This window comes from Leptinotarsa decemlineata, unplaced genomic scaffold (assembly GCF_025532065.1).
Source record: "Leptinotarsa decemlineata unplaced genomic scaffold, Ldec_3_MD MMD2_P_RNA_scaffold_2, whole genome shotgun sequence".
Taxonomy (NCBI): domain Eukaryota; kingdom Metazoa; phylum Arthropoda; class Insecta; order Coleoptera; family Chrysomelidae; genus Leptinotarsa; species Leptinotarsa decemlineata.
The window spans coordinates 1,784,649-1,802,587 of NW_027412529.1; the positions used below are offsets into that span (position 1 = coordinate 1,784,649).

The following is a 17,939-nucleotide window of genomic DNA, read 5'->3' on the forward strand; positions in this document are numbered from 1 at the left end:
ACAAACTACGACGTACTACATACAGAAAAAAAAGGAAAAAAATTAAACCTGCTGGAATCCCTGGAAATTATTAAACGTAAACAATATTTACAATTGAACGAAGAACAAAATTTAATCTCTAATGTAGAGGACCAGTCTAACTGAAGAAACTACCAAGTAGTGAAACGCCTGTTGGAAATTAAGTCTATATTGTTAATATTTATAGTTACCATCATGAATGGTATAAAAATATGACTTAAACACATGCATCAGGAAATCCCTCCCCTTATTTATATAAAATATTATTGGATGTATGAATCGGCAAAAAGTTATTATAGAGTTTGCTTTGAATCCCAGGCAAATACAAACCAAAGAAAATAAACAAAAAATAAAACTAGTTTATTTGAAAGTATGATAGCACACTATTTACAGAAAATATATAAAAGTATAAAGTATAAAATAGATGAGCACGTAAAAAAATCTGATCAGATGACATAAAAAATGATTAAAAGTCAGATAACTGACAATACTTAAAATATATTGAAATAATAATATCTAACTATGATTCTTCTCATTTCTATTGTATGTACAGTGTGACCGCTTTGGTTTCACTCGGACGGTGGTCTGAAAAAACAACACAAAAAACAGTATTATTTTATTAATTACGGCTAACAAACGAGAAACATTATCAGTGAACACTAAATAGATAGATATATACTTTATTGTCCAAGAAAATACAATCTTATTGACAAAGCTTGTTGAAAAATCTGGTATGTATATCACTTCAAAGATTAAAAGAAAAGAAACAATTCAAAAACACGAATACCCAGAAACACAGTTGGAACAAAACTAAGTTCACATATCTAATAGATAAAATATAACAATAAAAAATAAAATTTAACCACGTTTGTTGAAAGAATAGTTTTTATAGTCCCTTTCAAAAATGTTGAAAACAAATATACACAATTTGAACATAAGTTCACATGTCATGGTAATAAAATAAGATATATTCCAGTACAAAATGTAATTCAAAGTATAGCTGTCAATATAAACAAAAAACAACACCTATATTAAATCACAGCAAAGTTCCATTGTAATATTCATCAAGATTGTAGTACGCTTTTGTTGCTAGGGCATCTTTAACAAGATTTATTAACTTTTTATAGCTTTTTTCCTTCCTAATTTCGTAAGGTATGTGATTATTCAGGTTTTTACTTTTATAAATTAAAGAATACTTTGTCTGGCTTGGTTTTGGAACAGTAAGATGTATTTTATTTCCTGTTACTTGCCGTGTTATGTAGTTTATATGTTCAGGAGTTCCAACCATATTATGTTTTTTGTAAATCAGGCAAACAGTTTCCAGTATGAAAATTTTTTCTCTCAAAAATAATGGTCTGCATGACTCACACACTACCACTTTGCATAAGTATCTGACTGGTCGCTTTTGCAAAACGAACACTGAATGACGAAGTTGTTGACTGCACAATCCCCAGAAGGCAACACCATATCTCAGGTGGGACTCAATCAGGGAATGATATACCATTTTTGTTGTGGATGAACTCAGTTCATTTGAAACTATTCGAAGTACATAACATCCTGATGCCAATTTTTTATTCAAAGCTGAAATATGTTGATCAAATTTTTATTTGTTATCCATGAAGATATTACAGCTAAAGGTGAGTAGGTTTGTCCCTTTCAAAAGTTGAGGGGGAGACTATTGACGTCTGCAGTGTATATCTGAAAGTAGTAGTATTCTTCCTATAGACAAAAAATCTCTCATAACTAAGACATCTAAGAATTGTAGTCTCTCATTGTTTTCACTTCCTTATGTATAGTTCATATTCAGGGATCATCCACTTTTAAAAAGATGTGTTCAATGTTATAAATACAATATATTAACCAACTGTCAATTTGGCTTTCAGAAGGCGAAAGGTACAAATGATGCAAACTTTTTCTTTCTTGAACATGTCTACACACATGTAAACAATGGTGAGGTAGTAGCTGCAGGATTCTGCGATTTCTCCAAAGCTTTTGATTGTCTAAATCATGAACTTCTTTTGCAGAAGTTGAACTACTATGGCTTATGTAAGATATTCATTATAGATACACTCTGTATGTACATCGAGCGGTGGTATATTGTTTTTACGGGAATGTTAAACTACTTTTTTTTGTATATATTTTTTATATTGACATTCCAGTCAGTGGGAAATAGAATATGAAAAGTGAAACATCTTGTTTTATTATTCCAGAACGAATATTTATATTAATATTAGTTGTGAATATTCTGAGTTCCATCAAATTATTGAGTTCAGTATATTACAGCTTAAGTGATAGAAAACAGTTAGTAAGATGAAACGAAAAACTAGCATACACTAAAGATATCTTATGGGGAGTTCCACAAGGATCATTACTGGGCCCGATTCTTTTCCTTATTTAGGTAAATGACCTTGTGACTCTCTCAATTCAAGGAAATTTTGCGATCTTTTCGGATGACACCACACTCCTTTGGCATGGAAAAAATACTTGTAATATGAAAGAAACTATCTTTAGTGATTTAGAATTTGTGAAAAAATGGTGTGATGCAAACTACTTGTGCTTTAATATTAAAAACCAAACCTACTCACCTTCAGCTGTAATATTAACAATTTATACATGAATGGACAAATTCTTGAGAATAAAAACCAATCCAAATTCTTGTGAATCTTCATGGATAACAAATTAAAATTTGATCAACATATTTCAGCTTTGAATAAAAAATTGACATCAGGATGTTATGCACTTCGAAAAGTTTCAAATGAACTGAGTTCATCCACAACAAAAATGGTCCCGATTGAGTCCCACCTGAGATATGGTGTTGCCTTCTGGGGATTTTGCAGCCAACAACTTTTTCATTCAGTGTTTGTTTTGTAAAAGCAAGCGGTTAGACACTTATGTAAGCTGGAAACTCTTTGGCTGATTTGCAAAAAACATAATATGGTTGGAACTCCGCAACATATTAATTACAAAACCTGGCTCGTACCCGAAAATAAAATACATCTTCCTGTTCCAAAAACAAGTCAGACAAAGTATTTTTAATTTATGAAAGTAAAAAGCTGTATAATCACATACCTTACAAAATTAGGAAGGAAAAAAGCTACAAAAAGTTCAGAAATCTTGTTAACAATAGTGATACTACAAAATGTTTAGGACTATACATCAATGAAAGTCTTTGTTGGAATACTCATATTGAGATGTTAAAAAAGAAAATCGGACCAATTATAGGAATATTATTTAGGATTAGAAATTTTATTCGATTAAAAAATCTCAAATGTATATATTTCTGTTTGGTATATTCAAATCTACAATATATAATTTCAATTTGGGGAACAGCTAATTTATCAATAATAAATCTTCTCAAGAGACTGCAAAATAAAATAATAAAATGTATATCAAAATTACCATATCTTTAACCTACGTCAAATTTATATATACCACATGATCTTTTGGATATTCAATCTATTTTTCAATCGAAAATTTGTTGTTTCGTTCATTCTGTTAGAACGAATCACAAACATTCAAACTTGAAATTCAATCAAATAAATACCATCCATGACCATAATACAAGACAAGCAAAAAAACTACTAGTTAAATCATATCACTCAAAATTTGGGGAGAAATCAATATTTCATTTAGGAGTTAAAATACCTATATAATAATCTTCCAGAAAAACTAAAAATGAATCAAAAAACAAAATTCAAATCGGAATTGGAAAAGTTTATACTTTCTTCCACTAATTAAAATTCTGATCTCCATATTACATTTTTTTGTTTTTAATTAGCATTATAATTTAAAAATGTATATATACTTATATATGTATGTGTGTATATATGTAAATATGTATGTACATATGTGTTTGTATTTATGTGCTGTATATTTAACTGATATTCATTATTGAAATAATTTATCTAATCATTATTTTAAATTGTATCCCTGTTATAAACATTCTTGTTTCTTGGGATTAATAAAGATTATTATTATTATTATTATAGTGTACTACAATCTTGATGAATATTAAAATTGATCTTTGCTGTGATATAGTGTTTTTTTGTTGCTTATATTGACAACTATACTTTGAATTATATTTTATACTGGGATATATCTTATTTTACTGCCATGACATGTGAACCTATATTCAAATTGAGTATATTTTGTCTTTACATTTTTTGAAAGGGACTATACCAACTATTCTTTCAACAAATGTGGATAAATTTTATTTGTTATTGTTATACTTAATCTATTAGATATATGAACTTAGTTTTCTCCAATTGTGTTTCTTGGTATGTGTGATTTTGAATTGTTTCTTTTCTTTTATTCCCTGACGTGCTATACATACCAGATTTTTCAACAACCTTTGTCAGTAAGATTGTATTTTACTGCACAATTTAGTATATGTCTATCTAAAATCTCCAAAACCAGTATATCTGATACTTACCAGTCTCACTTCAAAAACGGTCGGTCTCTCTTGTGCAATATCGACACGTCCGTACAGGGATCCTCCAACAAGCTGTCGCTGATGGAACTCCTAGTGAGCTCAACCCCGGTCGCTAGTTCCGCCGTGATCTTCGCTGGGCTCTTGTACCGTGCCAACTTCCTATCGTGCCTAGTAAGACCCGGCTCCAAAATCATTTTCTCGATGGAAGGCGGCAAAGCCTGCTTCCTTTCCGCTGTGGTGATTTGCGTCTTGCCTGGTTTGTATATAACCGCGGGGAGGTTATCCAGGTTCTCCTTGTTCTTGTGGTTATGCGAAGGAGACGTTTCGACTTTAACCCTGCCCATCCTCGTCGGGTCTACATTCTTTTTCAGTACGGGCTGCGGACTATGGCGGATGTACATTCCAACGGGACTGACGATGTTCCTGAAGTTGGAGCATGTTCTGGGGGAAGTTTTGGACGGTAATTTTTGCCAGACGGGTGTCACGGGAATTTTGAAGTTGTCGCCGGATGGTGATTTTTTTAGTTTTGGTATAAAGCTCTTGGTACTCATCGCTGGGGTTACACGGTTCAGCTGTTTTTCTTTCAGTGCTGAGTTCGGTTCGGATCTGTTGATTAATAATATTTATTGATTTCTTTAGGACATGCTAATATACATACATTATTTTAAAAATATATAAATAAATGACATAAATAACAAAAATGATGATATGGTAGAAGAAAAAAATAAAAACCATTTTTCAATGATTCCAGAATGGTTTCAACATAAGGATATACATAATAAATATATTACCAAACAGAAAAAAGAAAATCAAGTATGATATTTTATATAGTTCATGAGTTTTTTTTTATAATTGGAAAACATTTATTGAATCTTTCAACGAAAGTAGGAGTTTGTTATACTCAATCAAACCTTTACAAAATAAAGACTTCATCCTATTCCAGCAGCTGGGAAACCAGCAAATCAGGAATAGCAGACCATGTTTGGACCCATCAACACAACATCGAGTGGTCCCAAGCTGAGATCTTGCACAAAAAGGAACATTGGTTTAGGAGAAAATTCAAGGAAGCCGCATACATGTTGTCCAACAACGTATTCAGCCAAGCCAGCGTAGAAATACGCAACATATGGAAACCCATCAAGAAGCGAAAAATGGCCAGCTCCCGCCAAAACGGTCATCTCCCACGGAACCAGTGAAGCGGAAAATGGAAAGCGGGGATAAGGGAAAGTACTCGAACGACCTATAAATAGTCATCTCTCAAAGGAATCAGTCCAGTCATCACCCGAAGACGATTGTAGATACTAAAACCATTTATATACCTAATAAATCAATCACTTATACAAGGGTTCTTTCCAGATGAATTTAAAAAAGCATTGGTAATTCCTCTGCACAAAAAAGGTGACCTAAAAGTAGTTGACAACTACAGGCAAATTTCTCTTCTCAGTTCTTTATCGAAATTGTTTGAAAAAATAGTGTCTACAAGAGTGATTTATCACTTAGAAAAGAACAAATTAGTAAGTACTTCTCAGCATGGTTTCAGGCAAAACAGGTCGATTGAAACAGCCTCGTGTCACTTGCTTAATTATATATATATATATATATATATATATATATATATATATATATATATATATATATATATATATATATATATATATATATAAAGAGATTGACAACAACAAATATGTCTTATCATTATTTTTCGACTTGTCAAAAGCCTTTCATACAGTGTGTATTGAAACTTTAATAGATAAATTGGCGCCTCTAGGACTTCCAGCCAGTATAATAAAGTGGATACAATCATATATGACAGATAGAACCATGATAGTGAGATGCAATAATTCAATTTCACACAGTCAGGCTGTGAAACTTGGGGTACCACAGGGTTCAGTTCATGGGCCACTGCTGTTTCTTCTTTATGTAAATGATCTTCCACAATATTTAGAAAACGTTCATGTTACCATGTTTGCCGACGACACAACGATAACAATATCCGATCAGGATGCAGAACAGCTTGCAGTTAAACTGGAAATGGTTGTAAATCAATTTTCATCCTGGTGTCAGAGAAATAAGTTAATTCTAAACACGTCCAAATCGGTAATAGTCAAATTTTTTCACCGAAAATTGTTACCCAACAAACTTTTTGTAGTTGATGACATCCAACCCTCTATGGAAACTAAATTTTTAGGCACTTGTTTAGATGAGAGTATAAATTGGAGTAGACACATTGAAAGTGTATATTCAAAACTGAATAAAGCCTATTTCGCTATTAAACAAATGAAATCAACCTTGAATACAGCAGGCTTGTTAAGCATTTACTATGCTATGGCATATGCACATATTAATCTGAACATATTGGCATGGGGTCGAGCAAGAGAATTCTTGAGAGTGTTTGTTTCCCAAAAGCGTTTAGTAAGACTGATTTTTAACTTGAATTATCAAGACAGTTGTCAATCTATCTTTAAAGAAAATAAAATTCTTACGGTGCCTGATGTGTACATATTTCAAAAGAAAGTTAAAGACTTGCTATTAGAGAAATGCTACTATAGTTTCCAAGAATTTTTAGACGATAATTTCTGAAAAATAAAATATGAACTTTGCCCGCGAAATTTGAACATTAACATTATTTTTTTAACAGACTGCGTATACATTAACATTCCAAAAAATAAAAGTACTCAATATTTTTCATCAACATCAAAACCAACACTCACCTGCCATTTGGAGTAGTTTTGGTGACCTTGCTGTTGAGCGGAGTAGTTTTCTCTTCGGAATACAACAGATCTGGGTTTGGTTTTTGAAGAAAAGATGCCGATATAATATCGTCATGGTTACTCTTCTCAGACACCCTGCGGATGTCCCTATCGGAACTTTCGCTGTCTGCAAGAGACGCGTTATTTGCTTGATTTAGGAGCTTATCCATCATCTCCATGGTGTCGTTGAGTTGGGAAAGAGCGTCATAAGAGTCGTCGAACTGAGCGAAGTCAATATTAGGAATCGCAACGGGAGAAATGTTGCAGTTTCTAGGAAGATGTTCGCTCTTGAACAGGTCTGTTACGTTGTGCGATTCAATTATCCCTGAAATATCATTTATTAATTAATCAGCCTTAACCCACTCTTTGATTAGATATTGAAATTAACATCAAGTAAATTGAAATAGGCCCAAATATTCTTTCAAAAGTTTAGGCGATTGCTATTGATGCACTACGCGTGAGCACATCAAATAAAAAATATTGATAGATAGATTTTATTCAAACTGTACAGTCAATGTCATGGTATATAAAATATATGATTTTACAATACACAGGGTAAATAAACACCGAAAATTACGTACAAGAGAAACATTAATAAAACAGGGATCTATGGCGCATTTTTTTTTAAAGACTGTCTTATTTCTAATTCATCACAGCAAAAAAAATCAAGACTTTGATGACTTATGACTAGATCATTCACTTGCCTAAGGCAGTGATTGAGTTGAGACTGATTGGGTGCCTGCATAAAAAACCCTATTGCGAATTAATAATAATAATAATTTTTATTGGTCTCAAGAAACATAAAGTTTGTAGACAGGTCAGTAGAAAAATACATTTAAAAATTTATATAAGGTCATACATTAAAATTGGTTAATGATAAAAAAATAGAAGGTATAATGCAATAGAAAAGCTAAATAATACATAAAAACAATGGCATTATACATTATAAATATATAAAGTATGTATATAGATAATGATGAATTGTGCTATCAATATAAATAAAACTACAGGTTTCTGTGGGTCATGAAGATATTTCTGTTTTTCTTGATGAATGTTTCGAATTCAAGTATACTATAGAAACAGTTATTTGATAGTATCTGTTTTAATTGATTTTTGAATTGCGTCGAGGGTCTATTCCTTAACTCTGTGGGAAGAAGGTTGAAGAGCCGTATGTCGTCTCTTTGCGTTCATTGCAGACGACATAATGGCACCAACAAATTGTGTTTGTGTCTGGTATCATGAGGGTGAATTTACGAGTGTGTAGAATTTATCTTTGACTTAACTGTTATTATACTTTGATAAATAAACAGTGAGTAGATGGTCATGATTTTTAATGAAGGAAACAGTTCTCTACAACTGGTATCCCATGGTACATTTAAAATAGATCTTATTGCCGCTTTCTGCAATGTGAAAATTCTCGTAATATGTGTAGATACTGCATTACCGTAACACTGTATTCCATACATCAAGTGACTATGAAACAATGCATAATACGCAGATACTGTTGCTTCCATGTTTGTGACATGTCATATTTTTCTTAGTGCAAATATCACTTGCGACAGTTTGTTACGTAAACAGTTTATATGAGCTGTCCACCTCAGTTGTGGGTCTAAAACTATACCTAGGAATTTTATGTGCTCATTTTCAACCAAACTATTTGTACCATTTACACTAAAGATTTCACAGCACTAGGAACATGAAGATTGATCACACTGAGGAGTTTAGGTACATTTATTATCTGATTAGAATATAAATAGTACATCATTCAAGCTTCGGCGATCCGACAGAGTTGGCATGTCAAAATGTTCTAGTTGAGTCCTGTAGGAGATCATAGAGGAAGACTCTTTATTTTTTTTGAAGTAGGTGTACCTAAGAAATTTCTTCTGTATTTTTTCTATCATCTCTGAATGAAATGCTGTTTGCGAATTCCAAATTGTTGAAGCGTATTCAAACTTTGATCTGACAAAGTCATTGAATAGAAGAATTCCTAGTTCCCATTTGAAATCCCTGGCGTTTCTTAACACAAAACCAAGCTTTCTGTTTGCATCATGTACAATATATTCTATGTGATTTCTGAAATTGAAGTTACTATTAAATATGACTCCTAGATCTTTGATTTGAGCAAGCTTTTCCAGTTTGGTGCCATTTATAAAATATTCCGTCGGAGTAATAACATTTCTCCGTGAAAAAGACATAACTTTGCATTTACCCTCATTCAGCATCAAGTTGTTCGTCTCATAAAAGATAGCGATAGAATCTAAGTCTTTCTGAAGGTTTTCACTGTCTCTTTCATCGTTGATGGTTTGGTATAGTTTGAGATCATCTGCATAGAGCAGGAATTTGGAATGTCTTATATAATCACCTATATTATTAATGAACATTAAAAATAAAAGTGGGCCTAGAATCGATCCCTGAGGAACGCCAGAGGTTGGTCTGAATTGTGTCGAACTTTTTTTATTGAAAGCAACAAATTGATCTCTATCTGATAGATATGATTTCACTAATGTTATCATTGATTGATTCATTGACAATTTCCTTAATTTGGCGATGAGAACGTCAAGGTTCACTTTGTCGAACGCTTTCGCTAGGTCTATATAGATTACATCAACTTGTTTTCCCATATTTATCAAGAGTGCTAAGTTATTTCTGAACACCATGAGATTTGTTATAGTTGATTTTTTATTAACAAAACCGTGCCGTTCTATGCAGATAGTGTCTTCAACATGGACATATAGTCTGTTATATAAGACTCTCTAAGATTTTTTATAATGAGGGGAGTATTGTTATCGGCCTATAGTTTGTTTTGATTGCCAGATTTATGGATAGGAATTATACGTCCCATTTTGAGATGTTTTGGAAACACACTACTTTCAACAACGCTATTGAAGATTATATTCAGAGGTCTTGTTAGGTTTTCCATATAACGTTTGTGAAAGTAAGATGGAATACCGTCAACTCCAGTTGATGTTTTGGGTTTCAAGGATCTAACTGCTTTTCATATATCTTGTTCGGAAATTGATGATATACATAATTCTCGTAGGTTGATCTCTAGAAAGAGATTGGTGCCACTTGGAGAATCATTACTATAAACTGATTGAAAATATTCAGCAAAAGCATTAGCAATATCTTGGTCATCAGAAATGGCCACATCTTTATATCTGAAATTCTTAGATATTTTGTAATCTCTTTTTATATTGTTAATGTAATTCCGCAATTCTTTAGAGTTTTTACTGATTTTGTTTTCAATAGTTTGTATGTGAGAGAGCTTAACATTGTTCCATTAAAAAAAATATATATGTTTTTCCGTTAATCAGCTGTTGCCCCCATACGAATTATAGGATGGATGCAAAGACAATATCATTTTCATTCATTCATTTCACAATATTAACTCCATTATAGTCAAATACAAAAATACTGAACCAAGTTCTGAACCTCGAGGAACCCCTCATTTTTTGAAACCACTGTCAAAGATCCTTTGAGAAAAATTGAGCTTAGGTAAAATTGTATCTACTTATCTCTGTACACAACTGTAATTTTATATTAATTAGTATTACTTTGTAGCATAACATAAGTGTTAAGTCACTTAGATGCTATTTTATACATAATCTTTACTTGATGTACTGCAATTACTGTCTTTACTTTACTTTACTGTCTTTACTTTCCACTGCAACTTACCTGAGATCTGCCTTGGTGACAAAATCTTAGACAGGGTACATAATTATAAATTTCTAGGGTTGAACATTGATGATAAACTGAAATTTAAAAATCACACAATAAACTTAAGCAAGAAGCTTGCCTCAGGTTGCTATGCACTAAGAGTGATTTCTAGAGAACTCTAGGCTACAAGAACAGCTTATTTCGCTCTAATAGATCCCCATATTAAATATGGAATTGCCTTCTGGAGAGTTTGTTCTAGAGATTTATTTCAAATGATTTTTTTGCTCCAAAAAAGGGATGTCCGATATATGTGCAAAGCAGCTCCCAGGGATCCATGCAAGCCTCTTTTCATAGCTCACGGTATTTTAACAGTAGCTGTTAGATCCTATTCCTGCGAGCTCCCTTGTTAGGAATTCAATTATATTCAACGGGATCAAACTGTTTAACCACTTACCAGCCCGAATTAAATAAATGCTACTTGTTGTTAGGGCCTATTATTCAGTTCAGGAGTATCTTGACGATTCACTTGAATCTTAACTTTTATTTCTATGTCTTGTTATTTCCAGCTGAATATCTCACTGTATTTCACATTTTTAGCTTATGTTTATTGTATTTTGTTTAAATTGTGTATGTTTTTTTTATGTAGATTTTTGTATCTTACATATTATTTATGACTTTGTCTACAAGATGTAGTTCTTCAGACAATAAAGTATATTTGATTGATTGATTGATTTATATCTGTCTCTTCGTCAGTGTTTTATTTTTGTTTTATGTATTTTCATGTATCAATTAAATAAAATAAATAAATTTCTTGAAGAGAATAGAATCTGTGCGGCAAAATTTTGTAGTTTTTCATTCAGAACATGCCTGGGGTCTTTCATTAAATTACCACTTAGAAGATTATTTCTTTTTGCAATAAATTTAAATCCAAGAACTCACCTTGGTGAATATTTTCCACTTTTTCATTTTCCAAACTTTCATTACTATCATTGCTGCCCCTTTCTTCCTCTACAGATTCAAGGCGCCTCCCTCCATGTCTCGTTTTAGACCGATCAAAAGATGCCTCGACTTTATCTTCAATGCTACCCATTTCACCCGAAAAACCACCATGCTCCTTCTCACATTCAGAACTCACTTTGTTTGTCGTTCTATTCAGTGTACTCGATTCTTCAACTTCTTCGAAGAGTTTACTAGATGACTTTCTAGCACTTTCCAGACTATCATTACTATAATTGCTGCACTTTTCTTCCTCGACAGATTCAAGGCGCCTCCCTTCACGTCTCGCTTGAGACGAATCAAAAGACACCTCAAATTTATCATCACCGCCAACAATTTCATCCGAAGAACTACCATAATTGTTTTCATAGTCGGAACTTTCCTCGCTTGTCCTTCTATTCAGTTTATTTGATCCTTCAAACTCTTCAAAACATTCACTGAAGGACTCTTTAGCGTTGTGGATAGAGTATTCCTTCTCAACATCTGAATCATTTGCTTCGTCGATACACACAACGTCATCAGAATTTGAATCTCTTGCCCTAGACAATCAGAATACAATTTAGTGTCGTCAGTAAAAATATTCTTTTATTAGCAAAGTCTATATGAAAATGAGTTTTAATAGTATTAACATAACTGTGTGATTGATGCTGTCAACCGAACATAAATAATAATAATAATAATAATATTTATTTATCCTTTGAGACGTTAACAAAATATAGGACAAGTCAGTACAACACATTAAAATAGTATAAAGAAAATAAACATACATAAAGATAAAATATCTCAGCAGTTTTAAAGTATGAAAATGTATAAAATATAAAGAAAAAAAAACAAGATTAGTCAAAATTGGATGTATAATAAAATAATAAAATCTGGATGAAAGTCTGGACCGCAATCAGCTAAAGTCGTCTAAAAGGAATTCCCTGACACTGTAATAAGCCTTAGACAGGAGCAAATTTTTAACTTCTCTTTTAAATGACATCAAACTCATGGTTTTAAAGTGATCAGGTAGGTGATTGATTAATTTTATTCTCATATATTTGGGTGACTGTTCAAATTTAGAGGATCTGTGTCTAGGAATACTTAACAATTTTCCATTTCTGGTTGAGGAACTGTGGTAAGAAGAATTTGTGTTATATTTTGTTAAATTATCGTGGATGTATAGTAAGCATTTAAATATGTAAATACAAGGGAATGGCAGGATTTGATATGATATGAAGTGCTGTTTGCACGATTCTCTCCATGGGATATCAAATAATTTTCTGATGAGGTTTGCACAATCTGACGTCTTCCTGTGAGATAATTCTCGAGCCATTTATGAGTAATTCCACGGATGCCATAGTGATATAGTTTTTTTAGCAGTATTTTGTGATCTACACAGTCAAAGGCTTTAGCAAAGTCTCAGAACACTGCTGCTGATGACTCTTTTTTATTAATGTTTCCATAAACATCATAAAATAAAGAAAACATAGCATCATGGATGTTCTTTTTTATTGAAAGCCGAACTAAACATTATGTGCATTGAAGCTCGGAGATCAGAGGTCCGATTATGAGTACTCTGATATCCTGATACTTTTGAATTTATCTGCTTTGGAGCACTGCCGACCTGATATGAACTGTCTATATTAACTTCAAAGTAAATTCAAGAAGAACCAGAGTGTCGGAGTTGTTTAAAGTTCCTTACCATTCTAGTAGCCATAAATCCATTACTAGCAAATTTGAATCAAACATACTGTCCTGCTATGAAGAAACTGCTGATTATTTTTATTAATTATTTGATATTTTGTATTCTTAATATTCTATATTGTTGTCCAATTGTTTATTTTTCTCTCACACTATTTATATGTTTATTGTAAAATGGCAAGTCCTTTAATAATGAATAGTCAAATAAATGAATAAATACATAAATAATCTGGTTACAGATGTTAATTTCACTTGTATATACCACTTTTTTATATTGTCAGAAAATTATATGTATTTTCCATCTGTGACTTGCCGTAAATGTACGAGAATACATAAAATGGTTAAATAAACTACTACTGGTGCTACTTCAGTTACTTACGACAAATTTTCATCCCGTGATTTTCCAAGACGTTTCCCAAAAGCCGAAGTATCTGACTCATCTTGCTCGACTTCATCAGAGGAGTTCAAACTGTCTTCATTTATGTTTCCACTGCTAGTGCCAACGCTCGAAGAGTTTTCTTTTTCTTCACTCGTATCCAGAGTGATATTATGTACCATTATTTCTTGTATGTCTTCATCGGATACCTCTCTCTTATATATCGAGCTTTCCTCAATTTCATGAAGGCTACGATTCCTTTCAGGGAAACCCTCACTACCGATACTGATTTTTCCGCAACTGTATTTTTCGTCTTTAACATTCCTGCTGTCCCCTTCAAAACTTTCACCTTCGTCACTGGATATTTCGATAACTCCTTCTTGAGATTCTATGCTATTGTTAGGACACGAATTGTTAAAACTCTGTTCGGAACAAAGCACCGTGGGTTCTACCAGGGTGTGATGGAAGTTCTGAATGTCAAAATAAGAGTTTCTGTTCATTGCCGCTTTTACAAAGTCAATATGAGTATCATTGTGATTTTGAATACTCGCAGGACTTGTAGCCGCGGTGGCTTTTGTGTCTGATGCTGTTAGGTACGCGGAGCTGTCTTGGATCAAAGAGTCATTCGTTTCTGCAAAAACAATATGAGATTTTAAATCCGTCAAACTTTGTCAACTATAGCAAATTTCGTAAAAGTACAGTTTGATTTTTTCCTGGTTTAAAATCGATAATTGAAAAAATAAAAATCAAATCTGATCAATATTTCCTTCTTAAATTTTTAAAAATCATTGATTTATTTTCAACAATTTTTATTTCTGATTATAAATGAAAAAGTAATACCCCAATTATAAATTGAACTATTCTTTATTTATCCCAAAATATTTATATTAGGGTTTAAACAAAATAAAAATAAAAATAAAAACAATTTGTTCAATAGTCAAAAATACTTGGTATCAAAAAAATCTTCACTAGTAAAATTTTATTTCAATACTAAACATTTGAGTGATTTCAAATTGATTAGTTTTGAGGAGCTACACGATATATTGTTGACAATGAAAAATAAAGGCAGCGATGATGATCTAACAACGGAATTCGTAAAAAAAGAATATCATAATATGAAAGGCCCGTTATTAAACCTTGTCAACTATTCCCTACACACCAGTACATTTCCATTTATGCTGAAAGTATCAACAATAATTCCAGTTCCAAAAGTAAAGAATACAAGTAAAGCCAGTGATATGCGACCAATAAATAGTTTGTTGGCAATAGAAAAACTAATGGAGAAAATTGTCTATGTACAAATGTTAAATTTTTTAAATAGTAATAATATTCTAACTGAAAATCAATCAGGTTTTAGAACTGGGCATAATTGCGAAACAGCGGTCCAAAGTGTTTTATTTGACTGGAAAATGTGGACAGATAAAAATATGAATGTAGGAGCAGTTTACTTAGATTTGAAAAGAGCCTTTGAGACAGTAAATAGGAAAAGACTCCTGCTTAAATTGAGAAACTATGGAATATCCGGTACAGTCTATAAATGGTTTGAAGATTACCTAAATAGTAGAAGACAAGTAACAAAACTTAATAATGTAACGTCGTGTGAAAATGTCAATAACAACGGAGTACCTCAGGGCAGTACACTAGGACCACTCTTATTCCTAATATATATAAATGATATTGTTAATAAGGTAGACAAGTGTAAAATTCATCTCTTCGCTGATGACACACTTGTATATTACTGTGCACATGATGTGGAACATTTGATAGATACAATGAATAGTGAACTACAAAAAATAAGTCGGTGGTGTAGTTATAATGTATTGAAATTAAATGGTAATAAATCAAAATTCATGTTGTTTACTAATAAAGCGGGATATCATGAACTTGAAAGCAGACATTTGAATATCCATATTGATAATATAGAAATAGAAACCGTTAGTGCGACGAAATATCTTGGAGTCTTAATTGATAGAGGCTTAACATTCAAAGAACACGTACAAGAGGTAATGAAAACTATCTCAAGAAATGTTAGCTTTCTAGGAAGGATTTCGCCAACATATAATATATAACACACTTATATTACCACATTTTACATTTTGTGCATCGATAATATATACTGCCAATACAAATGAAATAGATACATTACAAAAACAGCAAAACCGAGCCATGATGATCATATTAAGAAAACCAAGAGAGACACCAATCAAAGCAATGCTGAAGGAATTGCAATGGATGGCTGTGACAGATCTCATATATTACTATACAATGATAATGATATATAAAATGAATAATCACCTATCACAGACATACCTGAGTAGGCATATTGAATACAATGAGAATCATCATCACTATAATACAAGAACGCGTAAAAACATATATGTAGGAGTTAAAAATAAAAAGTGTACTGAGAAATCCATTTACCATGCAGGAATGTTAGCTTTTAATAGTTTGAACAAAAATATTAAAGAATGTAGCACTCTTGCATTATTCAAAAGAAAGTTGAAGAGTCATCTATTGGGTGAATGAACTAGTCTTTATATAATATAAATTTTGACTGTATAAACTTTTTGTTTTTGTATTCTATATTTGCATTTTATTTGTTTTATATTGACTAACAACTGTGATATTTTAAGTAGATGTTGTATATTTATTGTAGTACTCATACTTTGAAATTTTATTCCTGAGTTTAGTTGACTAACACATTGTGGTGTCGTATTTGATTATAGATGTATTGTATTAGCAGTTTCATTGCTAAATAAAGGATTTATATATATTCTTTAATATACTAGAAAATTAATTTATATTGAAATGGCATATTTTATGGAGAGAAAGGCCAAAAACCTTCTTTCCCAGAAAATAAATATTTTGAAATGAAATTTTAAAATATTTATCCCTCCCAACTACGTACACAGTAAGCTCTGGTATATGCCTCCCGAAAAACAACTACTTTCCCGGCTAATACCACGCTGGGGCTTTTATGAATAGCAATACTTTGGTTAAAAAAATGAACTTTTAGAGAAAGAAAGAATTCACTATACCTAATATATCCTTATGATTTTGAATTCTCAAAGGACTTTTATCCATGGTAGCTTTTGTGTCTGATGCTGTGAAGTATGTGGAGCTGTCTTGGACCAAATCATCATTTATATCTGAAATAATAATAAGCCTTTTATTCCAATCTGATCAAGTACATGATATAGAAAATGTCAAAAAATTATATAACTAGATAGATAAAAACTTCTTTACCAACATTGGCCCAACTTTAGCAAGGACAATTCCGAAAAGAAATTTCAAGCCTCTATTAAAAAAAAAATTAGAAACATACATGAACAACAGACTTGTCACCTTCCTCAATCACACAAATTTCTGTAATGGTAAATATGGTTTTAGGAGAAATAGCAGTACTGAAACTGTTTTTCAGAGATTTCACTATGTAAAAATGTTGACATATTAGGATTGTTTCAAATCAAAATAAACTTTATTGTCAGAATATTTTGTATCCCATCAACAAAGCTTTGTAGGTATAAATATAAGCATAACTAATGGTGTATAGATAAAAACTGGCAATTAATAAAGGTTTGAATAAAACAGGTACAAATACAATAAATATAAAATGGAATACACTTTTAAAATGATTCATTATTTCAAATAAACACTAGAATTGCCATATTTACCGAAGCGGGAACTTTTCGTCGACTCGTTAGGACTGTAATACTCGTCACAGGTTGAGGAAACGTTATTTTCCATCTGATGGCAAAATGTTGGAGGTTCTACTGTTATTTCTGGGCAAACGTGGGCTTCGTTCTTTGAAGAGGGGTGTATTGTATGCCTTCTTTCAGGTTTGCGCCGGGATCTCTTCAAGTCGCCTTTAATTTCTCGCAGTGTTATGGGACCCCAAGCGACTTCTTCGTCGCTGCTGTAATAGGAATTCATAACTATTTTCAAAACCCCAACGGTCACCTGCGTTCAAAATCTAACAACAAAATACGCAACTTCGTTTGACATAAACCCCATGTTGCCACTGAAT

General features: G+C 32.2%; 1 protein-coding gene across 2 annotated transcripts; it reads right to left on the reverse strand.

Moving 5' to 3' along the window:
- Positions 1–357: 357 nt before the first annotated feature.
- On the reverse strand, positions 358–17,922 carry LOC111506500 (uncharacterized). Of its 2 annotated transcripts, XM_023161577.2 has the most exons (7): positions 17,587–17,921; positions 16,951–17,061; positions 13,916–14,543; positions 11,797–12,392; positions 7,162–7,525; positions 4,451–5,056; positions 358–603 (listed from the first exon to the last, which is right to left on the reverse strand). In XM_023161577.2, exons 1-6 carry the CDS (start codon positions 17,843–17,845, stop codon positions 4,456–4,458), a joined length of 2,559 nt encoding a protein of 852 aa, XP_023017345.2. In that variant the 5' UTR covers positions 17,846–17,921; the 3' UTR covers positions 358–603; positions 4,451–4,455. The 2 variants fall into 2 exon arrangements, with proteins under 2 accessions (XP_023017345.2, XP_074037370.1); XM_074181269.1 differs by lacking the exon at positions 16,951–17,061 and having other exon boundaries at positions 17,587–17,922.
- Between the last annotated feature and the right edge of the window lie 17 nt (positions 17,923–17,939).

Excerpts from the sequence above, each read along its gene's own strand:
- LOC111506500 (XM_023161577.2), bottom strand. The coding sequence starts at position 17,845 with ATGAATTCCTATTACAGCAGCGACGAAGAAGTCGCTTGGGGTCCCATA. Across the intron at positions 7,526-11,796 it reads AGTGGAAAATATTCACCAAG|GGATAATTGAATCGCACAAC; the intron begins GTGAGTTCTTGG and ends ATGATATTTCAG. Across the intron at positions 5,057-7,161 it reads AAAACTACTCCAAATGGCAG|ATCCGAACCGAACTCAGCAC; the intron begins GTGAGTGTTGGT and ends ATTAATCAACAG.